This window comes from Hydractinia symbiolongicarpus, chromosome 12, assembly GCF_029227915.1.
Source record: "Hydractinia symbiolongicarpus strain clone_291-10 chromosome 12, HSymV2.1, whole genome shotgun sequence".
NCBI lineage: Eukaryota > Metazoa > Cnidaria > Hydrozoa > Anthoathecata > Hydractiniidae > Hydractinia > Hydractinia symbiolongicarpus.
The window spans coordinates 23,266,580-23,283,472 of record NC_079886.1 but is presented as its reverse complement, the minus strand read 5'-3'; the positions used below and the strand labels follow the sequence as shown (position 1 = coordinate 23,283,472).

At 36.0% G+C, this 16,893-nt stretch overlaps 1 protein-coding gene across 1 annotated transcript; it reads left to right on the top strand.

The window, feature by feature from the left end:
• Positions 1 to 3,968: 3,968 nt before the first annotated feature.
• LOC130621832 (ADP-ribosyl cyclase/cyclic ADP-ribose hydrolase-like) lies at positions 3,969 to 8,587 on the top strand. Its single transcript, XM_057437184.1, has 9 exons — positions 3,969 to 4,001; positions 4,556 to 4,644; positions 4,984 to 5,435; positions 6,051 to 6,145; positions 6,297 to 6,414; positions 6,893 to 6,990; positions 7,114 to 7,209; positions 7,840 to 7,926; positions 7,997 to 8,587. Exons 2-9 carry the CDS (start codon positions 4,593 to 4,595, stop codon positions 8,058 to 8,060), a joined length of 1,062 nt encoding a protein of 353 aa, XP_057293167.1. The 5' UTR covers positions 3,969 to 4,001; positions 4,556 to 4,592; the 3' UTR covers positions 8,061 to 8,587.
• The last annotated feature ends 8,306 nt before the right edge of the window (positions 8,588 to 16,893 follow it).

Sequence of the window (16,893 nt, the reverse complement as noted above, 5' to 3'; positions counted from 1 at the left end):
ATTATTTGTCTCAATTAAGTGATATAAATTTTTTGGCAAAATATTAAAGTCGTTTGAGGTTTAGGTGTATACAAAATTTACCTCAGTCTCTCCTAACTGATGTTTCTCTTACAAAACGGCAATTTTTTTTAAAATTTTTTTGACTTTATTCTTCCAAATGCTACTTTTGCACATAAATAGCTGTGAAAAAATTTAAACTTGTTTTCACAAAAAAATAAGAAAACCTTTTTAGATATATATATATTATTTAGCTTTATTTTAAAACAGCTTTCCTATACAGATGTTATTTAGTTTTGTAAGAGAAAGTTCAAATGTAGATATCATTTTATCAAAAAAAACACTGAGAAAAAGAGTTTTGAAGTTTTTACCCACATGCGGCTACTTGCGGCTTTAAAAATACACTTGACAAGGTTTCCATTTTTAAAAGCGTAATATTTTTTATCTTTGGAAGGTGAGAAAAATATCAGCTTTTCAAAATTAGTTTTTGTTTAAAGGAAATATGCGCTTGTGAGCACATAAATGAAAAAAGTGGGAGTTGTTGGCTTTGGAATTCAAAACTAACATGGTGACTGGCTAGTACAATTAGTTTATTGATGTTGAAATAATTCACATTTTTTTGGTATTGAAACAGCTTTCTTCATTTTGACAAGCAAAATTAAAGCATTGTATGGAGAACTTTGCTCCCAGACCTGCTCTATAATTTTTGAGTTCGACTATGTTGATATTGCTGTGACATTTCTTGTATAATACAATAAAATTAGTTACACAATTTATGAACGAGTTCATTTTCAAAATCCAACATGTGGGGGATGCATGTTCTGTTTCTTTTTCACTGTCACCGTCGCTATCAATGAAACATCAGGTATCTTATAATGACTAGAACATAACGGAACAGGAAATGAATAAGTAGGATTAGTTTTTTGTTTTATGTGTCTCTTTGCTGGTGCATCCATGGTTCTTTTTCTGCGTTTTCTTTTTTTTCGAATTCAAATAAGGATTGTGACAATAGGTTGACATTTTGTAAATGAGATGACTTTTCTTGGTTATAAAGATGTTTTATTGTGACAATTCTCAGAGGAAAAAAAATAAAGACAAAAATAATTGATACTTTATTGCTCTTTTTTTTAAGTTCCATTCATTTGCAAGATAACACCTCTTCAGTATGATACAGAAAGTGTTACAAAGATCGTCACAACGTTATTAGTGGGTAAACATAAACAAACAAAATAAACAGAGATCCAGATGGATATTTTGAAAAAAAAATCATAATTAAAAAGTTTAGAACATTTTGCCCTAATTTCACACAAAAAAATATATAAATGAAAAAAATTCATTTTTTTCCTTTACACTTGCCTTAAAGATAAAAATACTGCAAAAAATGCTATATTATACACTTTACTATAATGTAACATAAACCAATTATATACAGGTCCAGATAAATGAATTCCTTTGTTTACATTTTTCGCTAAAAACTTTTTTGGCTGTGGCATCTGCATGGCAGGAAAAAAGGGCACTAGGTTAAGTGAAGTTATTTTCACTACATTTTACCACACAAAAGCAAGATTTTAAATGAATTCTGTTTATTGCTAAAAATTAAACGAATAATGTCTCGACAGAATTTATATATCTACTTTTTATCTGTTCACAAATTCAGCTCTTCAGAGGGGTTAATTGCTCTAATTTTTTAGAAACCTGTGTAGTCTTTTGAAAGTTTGCTAAGTTAGCTTTACTTTATTACAGATACTTGTAGCTAGTTCTTGCTTATTAAAAGCAAGACAAAACATGATATGGTAGCTAATTAAGTATGTACCAACTATCAACTCCCTTAGATTTGAAAACTGATGCTAAAAGATGAATGTCTGGTGTGGTTTTAGTACTATTGAGAAAAATGATTAATTTCCCTCTGTGAAAGTTCATTATTGTGACAACAGTTTTAGAAACACAAGAACTATACAAATCAATCAGAGTGCTACTCTTCTAGCTAGCCAGAGCTACGCGAGATTCAGGTTATCTTGGATTGGATTGGAAATCAAGTCACTTTTGTTTTTCTTTTTCTGCAAGTTATCAGCCATTATGGATTTCTGACGGGGAAGTTCAGACTGGGACATTGAATCCGAGATACAAACATTTGTCCACAGGAGCCACAACGCAACCACGATCCCAGGGCTTTTTTCTCTCGCCGAGTCGCAAGTCTCGCAGTCCTGGTATAAAAAGAGAAAAGAGACAAGGACAAAAAATAAGTCTAGGCCAAGACCCTATATTGCTGCAGTCAGACCTGCTATAACAACGATCACCTGTCTTTAGGGGTACTTTCCACTGCTACAATACATTGTACGCAATATTGTACAATTTATTGTAGTAACGAGTGTACAATTTTGTACAATTATACAAAAAGGATGAATAGTTCATAATTTAGTTTTGATAATGCTTAAATGCGCAAAAAAAAGGACATATTCAATTCTTTTGAAATTGATTCGAAATTGATGCTACTAGTTTCTTAAAATCATATTTATTTGATTTAAAAAAACAAACTCTGTGTTAGTCACTTGTCCACGCCACTCTGATCGCTAGAGCCCGAGCGACCAAAATTCGCTTATTTCGCTTAATGGTAAAAATATAGTCGCGGTCGCTAATTGCCCTTAATTAGCGCGATTAGCGACCGCGATCATATTTTTTCTTTTTAAAAACAGAAAGCAGCCACACTTTTAAATCACCAAATGAATGCATAGTAAAGCATTTACATGTACATTACAGTTTGTAAAAAATTGGAGATCACAGCGCTTATATAATTTCAAATAGTTTCTTGCATTTACAAGTTGTGGCGAAGACTAAAACTTGCGGAATGACTAAAATGAAAAAAGCTGTCTGGAGCGACCACGTTAGAGGCTGGCAGTTTTGCAAACACAATCACTTTTTTAAAGTCCCCAGTTCAGCCGTCTTATACAAGTTGATATGTTAACATATAAAGGGAAGATTTAGACTCCACTTTAAAAACCATGTCGTAGAGCCTGATGTTGTAACAGTATAAAATAATTCGAACTTTGAAATGAACAAGAAGAGATAACACAGTTTACAGTATCGAAATAAACGAGACAATTCTATTGAACGAAAGAACGATGTATTTATTAGTTACTGCTGATGTAATTTTTATTCTCAGTATTGTCAACACTTCCTTTTTATCCTTTATTTTTATGAAATACCTTATAAACAGTTACGTTTTAAGAAACACCAATTTCATGTAGGGTATGTAGGGTAACACTTATGAAAAACCGACGTCATATTCGCTCCTACTAATATCTCAAAGACGTATCAAATGCCAGCCCAGAACCCCAGGGAGTGACCTGTTTTTCGTTATAAGAATGAAATCTCGCGCGCTTTCAGAGTTATGAAAACCTGGACAGCGAGAGAGTCCATGACAACCACCCTTTTCCACCAACCTCGATCACAGGTAATGCTGTCCCTTTTTTGTATATCTACCACAAGCAAACACACACTTTGTGTTTGAAAAGGAATTTGAAATATTTGCCGTGTAACGCGATAACAGCGGTAACACCGATCAACATTCATGGTTGGTCCAGGTTGGCTACCCAACTTTTAAAGGAATAAGGGGTTAAGCTTTTCCTATTACTAAACGTTCAAGGTTGTAGATAAACTGATTTAAAGTAAAACAAACGCAACCTCATCCCCAGGATTTGTTAGGCTTTTTTATATTTTGACGGCCTGGGACTAGGTTGAAACAAACACTAAATTTGAAAACAGCTACGCATATAATCTCCGCTACTTCATTCATTACGCATTCATTAAAAGCGCTTGAGAAAACTGAAGAAATCACTTGACAGAATGGTACAAACTTTAGGTATTGCATGCATCAAGTCATTCATAATCACAATGAGTATAAATATTCAAAGAGATCAAAAGGAACTCGCTTTCTGTATGATTAATGCGCATTATGAGTCGTCGCGCGCCTCATTCGACGTAAAAACAGAAACATGGAACGCGTGGTAAGTCAATGTCTTACTTTAGAAAATATAAACTCTTGCGAAAAAGAATGGATAGCCCCTAAATCCCTTTACTTAGATGCCTCTTCAATTTTCGTCCCATTTTAATTACGTATTCTTTAATTTCCGCGCAGATACCTTTGGGAATTTTTTTTGTCTTCGTTGAAAACGTAAATGTTGGTGGTAGAACTCAAAAGCATTTACATTTCTTAATTAGAGTGCAACTTATTGGGAACAGTATTAGCAAACAAGGGTAAATAATCTGCCCAAAGAGTCAGTATAGCTCTAACTTACTGCGGCACTTTGATAACTCGCCAAAATGCCTGCAGTAAACGTCCGGCAAAAAAATATTGAAAAGGGAACGTTCAATGAAAATATTACTTTAAAAAGTTACGAATTGGAAATCATATGCCAGCTATGCGAATTAGTTAGAGCTATAATAAAAACATGTTTTTAACTTACATCACTTATCGCTGTTTAGTTTTTTTTCCAGGTGATGCCTTCGCATTATGCGAGACCTTAATTTTCGCGCATTTAAATTTCACATGTTTTTTTAGAAGTAAGGGTATATTTCAAATCAAGAACAGACTTTCAATGGATTTGGGTGTCCTGCTTGTCATATTCACTTACTCATCAAGTTTAAGAGGTTTGTCTCGTTGTCCCAAACTATTTCATGTCCTTCTTACATTGTAACTTTGTTAGTTGGATATTTTCCTTTATGATTAACGCGAATGGCGGCCATTGATAACCCCAGTAGGTAAAAAGGCCGCGCTAACGAGGGCGTTTCGTTTGTTCTTTGGTTTTTTCGTAAAGATGTGAAAAGAAAAGCAAGTAACTTTCTCATTAAAATTGTTTTTCGACTCTCCCCCAACCTCGTTCCCAGGGCAAATTTTCGCTTTTTTGATATTCGGATCCTGGTTTTGAGATTAGGCTTTGATTCCATTTTATTGGTAATGTCCTGTGTAGTAAATATTTTTCAATACAGTCAAACACGCAGCTGCATCTTTCGGAAGCAAGCTTGCAAGTCCGCATACGCTAAGAAGAAAAACAAGAGATGTCCCACTTGCTTCGATTCTTGGAAGCCTTGACCCGGATGCTGACAATCTAAATACAGAAATCGATAACACGTACTTCCACGCTCCTATGTCTGTAACATCTGCTTCAGTTGAGAATAAATCCACCAAAACAATTTCAGCTCTAATAATAAAAAGTGGCAATCCTAATTCAAAGTATAAAACAACCCCTCATATCAAGGAACTATTTATAGGGAGATGCTATGAGTATCAGTTTCGACGGAATGTATCTCAACATTATAACTGTGATAGCTTATGGAATGCATTCTTTAACTCGTTTGCGTACAAAGACCCTTGTGATGTGCAGTCTTATCACTACAAAAAATTCTTAGATATGATAGAAGAAGACATTCCAAAGGACAAGGTATATATTACTTTTCTACTCCATCAATTTACTTCTATATTATAATACCTGTATACGTCTGTTTGTCACGCAAAATGGTAACCGCAGTAGCGAGGCACACGAAATGTGGTAAATAAAGGGCGGGCCAGTGACTAGTATGCAATAAGCGCAGCAAAAAAAGTCAATGCTAATTTTTTGCGCACAGCAGATTTTAAAAATGTTTTTAATGTTTAATCTGCAATTTTGGGGAAAATGGAGAGAGAGAGATAGATTTCAAAGTTTGTCCCTGTTTCACAAGTAGTTATGAGCGTACTATAGATGTTGAAAATGTCGATATTGACAACGGGACATTTCACAGGCCTGTAAGTCTTAAAGACTTTACGTAACAAGGATTGTTTCATTAGGTGCGCGTGTTGAAGGCCAGTTTACCAGACGAGGCCTGTTCATTTTAAACGCTGTTTATCTCTTCTGCTTATCTGTAAAAGCTCGCTAATATAACCAAATAATGCCACATTCAAAACATTGTAGCATTGCCATGATTTTTAAGAGTAATTTTAATACTCAAAAATAGCGTAGAAAAGAGTAATAGGGTTTGAAAAAAGCCTCAGTAAAGAATGAATCGCTGTTATTTTATAGGCTTTATTGTGGTCTGGATCGAGAGAATTAGCCCATAAATTTTCAGATTTTCTGTTTACAAAACGTTTCACAACGCTAGAGGACACAATGGCAGGGTAAGAAATCCTTCTCAAGCTAATTTTGTTCATTGTTTGATCATTGGGGCTTTGTTGGAGGTAGATTTTTGAAAAATCATTTCTCGTGATATGTTCATATACTCATCGCACTTAACAAGTTTTTACCTAACTTTTATGGTGTTTTGTGTAGATATCTAGTCAATGATATGAAATGGTGTGGAAAGCGAGACTCTCCTGGGATTAATTTTAAAGAGTGTCCATGGGAATGTTCGATACAAACACCCTATTGGTCATCTGCCAATCAACGGGTATGTTTTTTGTATGCATCAAGTTCACACTACTTATACTTCTTCCTACTTCTTATTATTCTGAAGACAGCTGTTTACGTCAGCTCTTGTTCTGCAAGAGAAGTTGATAGAACGCCCTAAAAAAAAAATTGAAAAAATACAATTATTTCTACTTTTTCATCTAATAACACTTTTCTTGTTTTTTTTGACACAATTGGCAAAACTATTCACTAAACTATATTTTTGTTTTCGTTCTTGATTTCGTTGAAATAGGAATTCTTAACAGTTGCAGTTTATTAAAACTTTCTTCGTAATGTTTTACCGTGTTTTATCGTAATGTTCATGTTTTCTTTGTGGCTATGCTCGAAAATGTTTAAGCGTTAATTTTGACACAATAAAACGCTTTTATTAATTTAAAAATACCTACTTTCTTACAAAACGTGGCTTTTTGTATACTCTCTTGCCGTGGTCATATTAAGCATATTTTCTTTCATTTTAGTTTGCAAAAAAGATACGAGGTGTTGTCCAAATCATTTTAAATGGTACTAGACAACATTTGAACGATGGGCGAGTATATCCGTCATATATGAAGAACAGGTAGACGTTTTGTCGTCATTCATTACTGATGCAATATGCGAATGATTTAAGGGCCCAACAAGTGGGGATCAATCTTAATCCATTTTTTTCAGCCTAAATAATATGTAATGGTTACCATTTTAGGTATTATCTTGGCCCCTACATTATTCCTGAGTTTAAAAAAGAAAATATAAGACACGTGAAGATCATCGTCGCACATACTTTACATTTGAAACCTTTGTAAGTGATTGTTTTGTTCTTGTTGAAACCTTACCTGAGAAAAAATGTGGAAAAAGATTTTCATCGCATATAAAGTAATTTTTCTTGGACAAAATATTTTTTTCCATCATAGAAATCCTGGTTAACGTCACTATTCTATGTAAAAAGTAAAAAACACTTAAGATAACTTTAGATTATAATTTTATTGCGTATTCTTCTAAGTAACATAGTTTTTTGGACAAACACACCTTTCCCGAATTTCATAAATTATAATAATTATGATGTCAACCAAAATTTGATAATGATTCTGTGCTCTTCAAATTAGGATATTCAGATAGAATATTAAATTATCATGAAAAAAATGTAGTTTATAGAGCAATACAATATTCTGGTTGGATTTTATTTAGATTTGAAGAAAATAATTATTTTGAAAACGAGGCTATTCTTGGAAAGCTCGGCTATATAAAGGGTTTGACCGTAACTTTTAGCTCGGAATTGAGGCACTTAACGAACTGAAATATTTACGAAATTAGGTAATTTGTTCTACCTTTTGCTAAGGAACTTAGGGATAAAAACCATTTTTAGTATCGACCGCTTTAATTGGGTTTGACATATATAAGAAATTCGGGAAAGGTCTATTTAAATGTTTAGAGAGTCATGCAATGAGAAAACTGTCAAGCTGCTTGTAGAAGACATCAAGAAAAAAAACATTCCAGTGAACTGTGTTGACGATGCTGAGTAAGTATCAGTGATCTAAAAAGTTTGATCCCGAGGTAGATAGAATTGTAATTGTACAACTTATTTTTAGTACGGTGAAACATATTCTGTGTGTAGATGATCCCCTGTCAAATTCATGTTTGATTCCAAAATAATGAAAATGCCAAAGAAAACAAGGAGAGCTTAGAGGCATTTGAAAAGTCAATTGGACAAACAGCAACACTTGAATCGACTCCATCGTAGCTGTTTCAAACAATAATAGCTAAAATTAGCATGATTGGTATTAATGTTTTCTCATAATGGATTTGAAATTGTATTGGTAGTTGTAATCGGCCTGCGTGCAACTTTGTAATCTAAATGTTTATAAAGAAACAGATGTGATTGATGTACTCTTCACAGCAATTGTGAGCGCAACGAAAACTAGAATAAAACTGAACAATTCTTCATTGGATATAAAAAGACGAAAAACAAGGAAATAAATAAACTTGTGCATTAGAAGAAAATAATAAAGACAAAGAAGATAAATGAGAACACCATTTGGCATGTGCCATCCTAGGTTTTACATGATACGGTGTGTTTTCCGTTGTTAATAACAATCACAAATAGAAGATTCATGGTGGTCGACAATGTCCCTATAAAGCTGAAAGCGTATTTTCTTAAGTCTGCTGAATAGAGTACCCTGGGGGGGGGGGGGGGGGGGAGATGGCATACCAACGTATAATAGGTTATACACGTCTAGATAGACATTGATGGGGTGAAAAAGATATAAAGGTTTAATTCGAGAGTTGTTTGTGTGAAAAAGAAAAAACTTTCTAACTGCAACAAATTTTTGGAATAGGTCAAAACTACGAAAGTTTATCTGCACGAAGAAAAAACCATGTGGAGTTATTATTTCGTGATAAAACTGTAAGCAGTAATAAAATTAGCTTATAATGTTGTAAGATAAAGGAAAGTTATATATTTCCTATTTGTTAAAACCAACAAATAAACGAAAGGAAAAAGTTAGCAGTTAAACATGATTATCCAGATAAATTTTTTCTCCTAATCTCAGTATTAAGACCAGGTAATTTCTTTATTACAGACGCATTGTTCACAAGTAAAAGTGAATAATGCCACCCAAAGAGACTGATCTACAAGACGAGAAAATGATTTAAAAATTCAACAACTATTTGAGACACTAGATCTTTCCTCCATTTATTATAGTGACGACAGACAAATAAACAATTTTTAAATTTTTTGTATATTTTTTTTGTAAACTGCAGCTTCCAAGAATGTAACGTCTATATTAAGTACAAGATCAGGTAGGTCACACTGCCTTGTCGGGTTTGTTTGATAAAGTATTCAGAAAATTAAATTAAAGTAATTCATGTTAGCTATAACACCTACAACAAAATTGAGACAATGGCATTTTCTGGCCATTATTACAAAGTTGGAGAAAAGCATCGACTCGCGAATTTTCCGAATTTCTTTAGATGCATATTCTATAGGTAACGTAAGTTTCAGTATTCGCACTTTCTAACACGTCCGCTTTGCGGAATAATCTACGTCCAATCCACAAGGCCGCCGAAATTAAGAAAAATCGTCACGCTGGTGCGAGCAAGAATTAGCACATTGTGAGAGTTGAGATCTAGCCAAATAACATACGATTCTAACTCCAAAATACACTGTAAACATCGACTCCGCTGTAAACATTGGCAAGTAAACTTTGACAAGTTCAAATTGCGTTAACTTAGTGTAGAAATGACATACATAATTACTATTAGGGACGATCTTAGAAATTTTGTCGCCTTGTCTCAATATACTTTGTGATTTTTTGTATCAACCCAACTCGCAATGATATTTTACACAAAATATTACTTCCAATATTGTGTTTGTTTATATTAGAATGTACATAAGGTAGTCAAGTCATGGTTTAGAAACTTTTCAATGACGCCACTGCTTAAAAATGTTCTGGATGGCACCAAAAACGTCCTGTTGGAGACTTTATTTAACGGAGCCTTTACTGAGTGAGGACGGAAGGGCTTAAACGTTGAACTCAAAGCCCAGTGCAGTAGGCCTAAACTACTAAAAAAAAATGATTTTCTATTCCGTGATAGCGAGATTGGAGAAGCTGAAGCAAAGGTGAAGATACTACAGGCGAACAAAGCACCGCCTGAGGTATAAAGAAGGACAGCAGGAGGTATGGAATAGGGACCTAACACCGAGGTCAAGAATGATCTTAAATGTTAAACGATAAACGCGAGGTCGAACGTAAAGCTCATTGATTGCTGTCGACCCAGATTCAGAGCCAGGTTATACCGAAAGAGACGCTGATGAAGGTGGTCAAGAGGGATAAGCCACCCGTAGAAAATCTGAAAATCCTGCTTAAAAAACAAGGTATTACCATAAGTGCTATAGTCACGCAATAGAGATGATTATCTTCACTATCGTGCTGGCAGTTACAAGTGGCAGTGCTGCCGCTGCAGCAGCTGGTGCTGGAGACGGCAGTAAAAGCTTCGTTCGCAAGCAGCTGGAGAGACTTAGTCATGGTTCAAAATACCTGACAGGTAAAGCAGGTGCTGCTCTCCCCGAATTTATAGAAACAGTAGTATCTTTCTTTCTCAGATGTGCTGCAAAGGTTGTAGATTTTGTAGCGCTGCATCTGTATCTGGCACTTGACGGCATTGTGGCTCGTTTCAGGGTACGCAAGTAAGAAGAAAGATCGTACAGATCTAGCATACTGATAAAGACATTAATATAGCGGTTACCTACCATATATTTTCGCTTGCCCATATGAGTTGAGTATTGAGATAATGCAGCCTCCTAGCTCTAAGTAATGAGAATTTTCATCATTCTTTCGATATATTTTGGGTACTTTGTGATCAATATGCCACGTCTACCGTAGTTTTTTCATGATATGCCTTAAATTGTCCCCTCTGCTTTCAAAGCGTGCGATATTGTATCCGAGGTAATCCTTGGAACATAGTTTCTTTTGGCCCCGGAGAGTACAGCAAGTTCCAGACCTGGCGAAGCTTGCAAGGTTTCCAGCCTGGTCGCATATGAGACATTGTTTTTTTTGCTTATTATGTTTGCAGTAGAGCCACATCCACACTCCTTGCATATGGATTTTCTCGTGCCGTGGTCGCATATAGAGCCTCCTCCACATACTACGGAAAAGCGAAGAAATATAACAGTACATCCGCAGGAAGATAAAAGAGCGTGATGGAGAAAAAGTTCAAGATGTATTGCGCATGTGTCAAGGGAAGTGACCATGTTCTACTAGGTGTAACCATCATCATCAGTGGATGCGAAATTACTGCACTATTAACATATCTATGGACACCACTGTATAGAGCTATGGAAGGCATTTCACTAACTGTTAGTCTAGGCCAAGAAGGCTTTTAAAGGCGCACAACCATGAGGGTATAACGCTACTCACAGATTCTAAGCTTAACTCCATCATAGATTTTATCTCTAAAGTGATACAGAAAGGTGTTGTAAGTGACTACGAAGCTATAGCGCTATATGTTGCTGTTATAGCGAATACACACTTTAATGGAGTACACGCTATACGATGGAGAACATGTCGAAAACAAGTACGAAAGAAGAACTGTAAATATGATTATTTTTGAGAATAGATTATGTTGAACACACGTGTCCTCAGTTTTTAACATTGGCGACGAGAAATTATATTTTTAACGAAAGATCCTAAACAACAGCAGAAATTTACTTCATTATCAGAAGAAATTAATCTTGGTGTAATTCGTGTGTATTACAAACTATGGCTATTTCAACTTTAAACCTTCCAACTTTTCCAAAGTTTGATACGGATGATTTTACTACAATCTCAACTCGATGGGAAAAATATAAGAAACGTTTTTTAAACTTGTGCGTCGCTCTGAACGTCGAAGAAGACAAGCAGAAATTAGCCTTATTGCTTAATTACATTGGTGAAGAGGCGTATGACATATACGACAATCTTTTAGTACCAGGTACAGATGAAACGTTTGCAAACGCCATTACAATATTTGATGGATATTTTTCACCTAAGAAAAACATCGATTATGAAGTGTATGCATTTAGAAAACTAAAACAACACCCCGACGAAAACATTCATCAGTTTTACATACGGTTGAAACAGCAGGCGAATAAATGTGACTTTGGAACAAATTTGGACAAAGAGCTTAAACAACAAATTGTGTTATCTACTCATAACAGCAAAATTCGTAAACACGCATTTAAGAATACAGCAATTAGTTTAGCAGACTTATTGATTTATGGAAAACATTTGGAGGATGCAGATCAACAAGCCGATGATGTAGAGCGTTCGATGAATCCACAGGAAGAAATTAACCGACTTACAAAGAAACTGGAAACACTCAGAGGTAAGAACTTGTCGAGCAGAGGGAATAGCAGTAGCCGAAAAGATAACTATAAAACATGTTATAGATGTGGGAACGACTACCCACATTCTCAGGCATGTCCGGCCGAAGGGAAAGAATGTAATAAATGCCACAAGATCGGTCATTTTGCCCGTTGCTGCAAAAGTAGTGCTAGGGGTCCGATATCTCGAGGAAGGCGCTTAGTGAACAATAATACGGCTACTTCTGATTCCTCTGACTCTGGTGCCGAAAATGTGAATAGTTTACATCTATTTATGTTATCTACCGCGGGGAATGCTAACAACAACAACAATAACTGTATTGCTAGTGTCCGTTCTAATTCAAATACACACTATGAGTCAAAAGTTTCGGTTTGCGTTGAGAATAGTGAGATCAAAGATTATGCGTCAGTAAATTCTATAGAAAGATTTTATACAAAAGTGAAGGTAGAAGGGGTCACACCCACACGATTCTTAATAGATACCGGTTCTGCTTTGAATATTTTGAACACAAAAACATTTCACAAAGTGAACGAAAATTGTGGCGGGACACTTCGCTTACAAAAGACAGCCACCAAGGTGATCACATACGGCTCGAACGAACCCAAATTAAAAGTCCTCGGAAAAATTAACCTCGTTATCGAAAATAAGCACCGCCTTACAACAAAAGATTTTTATGTAATTAACACTGACCACAAAAATCTTTTAAACGGCAAAACTGCCCTCGAATTAAAATTAATAATTATGCCGAAGGATGACGTGATTCCTCAAAAGAAACCAGATAAATCTAGAAACACAAACAATGCAGCATATAAGATTAACGTTGAAACAAAAAACAGCACGAGGGAGAGCAAAACAAAACATGCCCAAAAAGTTCAACCACCTACTAGATTACGTGCGTTGATTGAAGTTTACAAAGAGAAGCTTTTTAGCAATAAGATCGGCAAATTTACGGATTATAAGGTCAAACTACATATCGACGAGAAAGTGACACCGGTCACACAGGCGGAACGACGTATCCCATTTGCACTAAGACAGAAAGTGAAAGCAGAGATAGAAAAATTACAGCAACAAGATATTATAGAGGAAGTTAAGGGACAACCGACGCCGTGGGTCAACCCAATTGTTGTCGTACCCAAGGGCAATAACGGTATTCGCATATGTCTCGACATGAGATGCGCAAACAGAGCGATAGTAAGAACACGTTATCCCACGCCTACTGTTGACGACCTACTTGTAAAACTTAAGGACAGCAAACACTTTACTAAACTAGACCTTAACGCAGCATTCCACCAGTTAGAACTAGACGAGTCTTGCAGATATATAACAGCGTTCCGCACACAAGACAAAATCATGCAGTACAAACGATTAATATTTGGTGCAAATAGTGCTTCAGAGGAACTACAACATACGATCCAATCAATACTTTCACACATAAACGGTGCAGACAATATTGCCGATGACATACTAGTTTACGCAAAAACGACAGAAGAACATGACAGAATCTTGACACAAGTGTTTAAGACACTATCGGATAAGGGAATAACATTAAACCTACACAAATGCTTGTTTGACCAACATAACCTTGAGTATTTCGGCTATGTGTTTTCAGCAGAGGGGATGAGACCAAGTCCGACAAAAATTAACGGTCTTTTAAACGTCAACCGACCTACAGACGTCAAATCATTAAGAAGCTTTTTGGGGATGATTAATTATTTGAAAAGATTCATTCCGAACTACAGTACCATTACTTATCCTCTCCGACGTTTAACGCGAAAAGATGTAAAATTTGAGTGGAATACAGAATGCCAAGAAGCGTTTGTAACTTTGACAACCACATTATCCGAAAAGTCGTGTCTGTCATACTTTGACGAAAACAAAGAAACACTCTTGTTCTGCGATGCAAGCCCAGTGGGAATTTCAGCGATCCTACTTCAAAAAAATTGTAAGAAAAATGACATAGATGTGATATCTTACTCTTCAAGATCACTTACGCAACCGGAAATGAATTACTCCCAGATAGAACGGGAATGTTTAGCAGCGACTTATGCATGTGAAAAAAACAATTTGTACCTCTACGGAAAGCACTTCACACTTTTTAGCGACAACAAAGCATTAATAAATATACTGAACAATCCCAAATCAACACCGCCCCCGCGAATTGAACGAATGATGTTGCGACTACAGAGGTACAACTTTAAAACAGATTACGTCAGTTCTGCAAATAACATATGTGACTACCTAAGCCGAAATCCAACGTCTATTGGCACAGATACAAAATACATCGAAAAACACGTTAATTTTCTCACGTCGTACGCAACACCAAACGCTTTAGACATTAATGATATAAAAACCGCCACACTAGCTGACCCAGCATTAAAACAATTGATATTAATCATTAGCACAAACAAATGGCGACATCTGGAAGAAGCTGCAGAATCAGACGAAAAAAAGTTATTAAAACACTTCCACGAAATAAAAGATTCCTTAACCTTGAATTCAGAACAGAATCTAATACTGAAGGACAAACGAATTGTATTACCAAGAATATACCACCGTACAGTAGTTAAACTTGCCCACGTTGGTCATCAGGGATTATCAAAAACAAAAGCCCTTCTGCGAAGTAAAGTTTGGTTCACCGGCATGGACAAACTAGTAACCGATGAAGTAAACAACTGCATTCCATGTCAATCTGTCAGCAAGAAATCTACGCTACCACCCATCCAGCCAACAGAATTACCGGCTCGTATATGGCAAACAGTCAACGCAGATTACTTGGGACCGCTCCCTGACAATAAGTATGCCTTAGTAATGATAGATCAGCGGAGTAGATATCCTGTCGTGGCATTCACAAACAATACCACAGCGAAGAACTTCACCAACATTTGTAACGATACCTTTGCACACTTTGGAAATCCGGAAACACTTGTTTCTGATAACGGACCGCCGTTTCGTTCCAGTGAAGTGAAAAGATATATGGAAAAGAGGAGAATATATCATAGGAGGGTTACGCCCCTATGGCCACAAGCGAATGGCGAGGTCGAGAGATTCATGTTACCATTGACGAAAATAATCTGTACAGCACACATTGAAAACAAGTCGTACGTCGAAGAAGTGCAGAACTTCTTGATGGCGTACCGTATAACACCTCATTCTACAACAAATATTCCTCCAGCCGACCTTATGTATAATCGCAAAATACGATGTGCTATTCCCGACTTTTTCAGCAATGTTGACGACTCCATCGAACTACAGTTAAACAAAAATGACCAAGACAGTAAACAAAAAGCAAAAGAATATGCCGATAACAACAGATACACACAAGAACAAGAACTAAACATCGGTGACCGCGTTCTGGTGAAACAGAAAAAGATAAACAAAGTGACACCTCCTTTCAATCCGAATCCATACCACGTTACTGATATCAAAGGAACGATGATCACTGCGATGAATAAGGAAACAGAACACCAGATCACCCGCAACATATCTCATTTCAAACCAATTCCAGATACTGCCAAACATGTGCCAATAAAAATAGACACTGAGGATGAGGATGATGAGGAACACCATGTTACCGTTCACAGACCTGAACTTGAGAATAGCGGCCCCAAATCTACTTCTAAAACAACCATGACAAACAACTCTGCGTCACAGCGAACGTCGAAAGAACCGCAGTCGAGAAAGACATATCCAAAACGATATAGAAGACCAATACAAGAATGGAAAACACACTAACCAATGAACTTTCAAGACATCTGTAGATAGCAATTCGACAGACGTTTAGACAGACACGTAGTTATGTTAGAAATTTATGTTATGTATAGGACAAGTTGCTTCTCTTTTGTTTTGCTGTTTCAGGGGAAGATGTTATAGCGAATACACACTTTAATGGAGTACACGCTATACGATGGAGAACATGTCGAAAACAAGTACGAAAGAAGAACTGTAAATATTATTATTTTTGAGAATAGATTATGTTGAACACACGTGTCCTCAGTTTTTAACAGTTGGTAAAGAAACAGATTCGTCGGATAGTGAAGGGTATCTTGAACAACATCGATAAAAAAGGAATGTGTAAAACTAGTGGCGAAAGATAAGGATAAGGGTGCTTGAAAAGTTCAGTCTGTGCAGAGTATGTAAGCAATATGTAGATGGTTCGCTTAAGTGTAGCCCCTTATCTCGCAGTACAAAACTTAGGGTTTGTGACCAGGTAACGAAAAATGACGAGGACTGGTATTAAAGGACCGTTGTGAACATCAATATATATACACCATGTGAACAACTATACACAAGTAGTCTCAGATAGGAGCGTTTTTGAATGTGGGATTCGTAGATGTGGATAAGTGTGCATGAAAAGGTTGAAAGGGTTTAATAGAGTATAAAAAAAGTGTAAAGATTACCGCAGGACTTTTCAGCCGGGTTAAAAATCACACTAATTAATTTTTGTTTAAATGCCGCAAAACGGCGATTCGCACTACTAAGAAAAAAGAGGTTTTTAGAAAAAAGAAGTTTTTAGCGCAATATAAATAGTAAGAAAAATGTTTTCAAACCGTTTACTGCTATCAAAATCTGCCGATATTTTTCAGATTTTATGCTTTGCTTAATTACTTGGTGGCGCCGTAGATTAG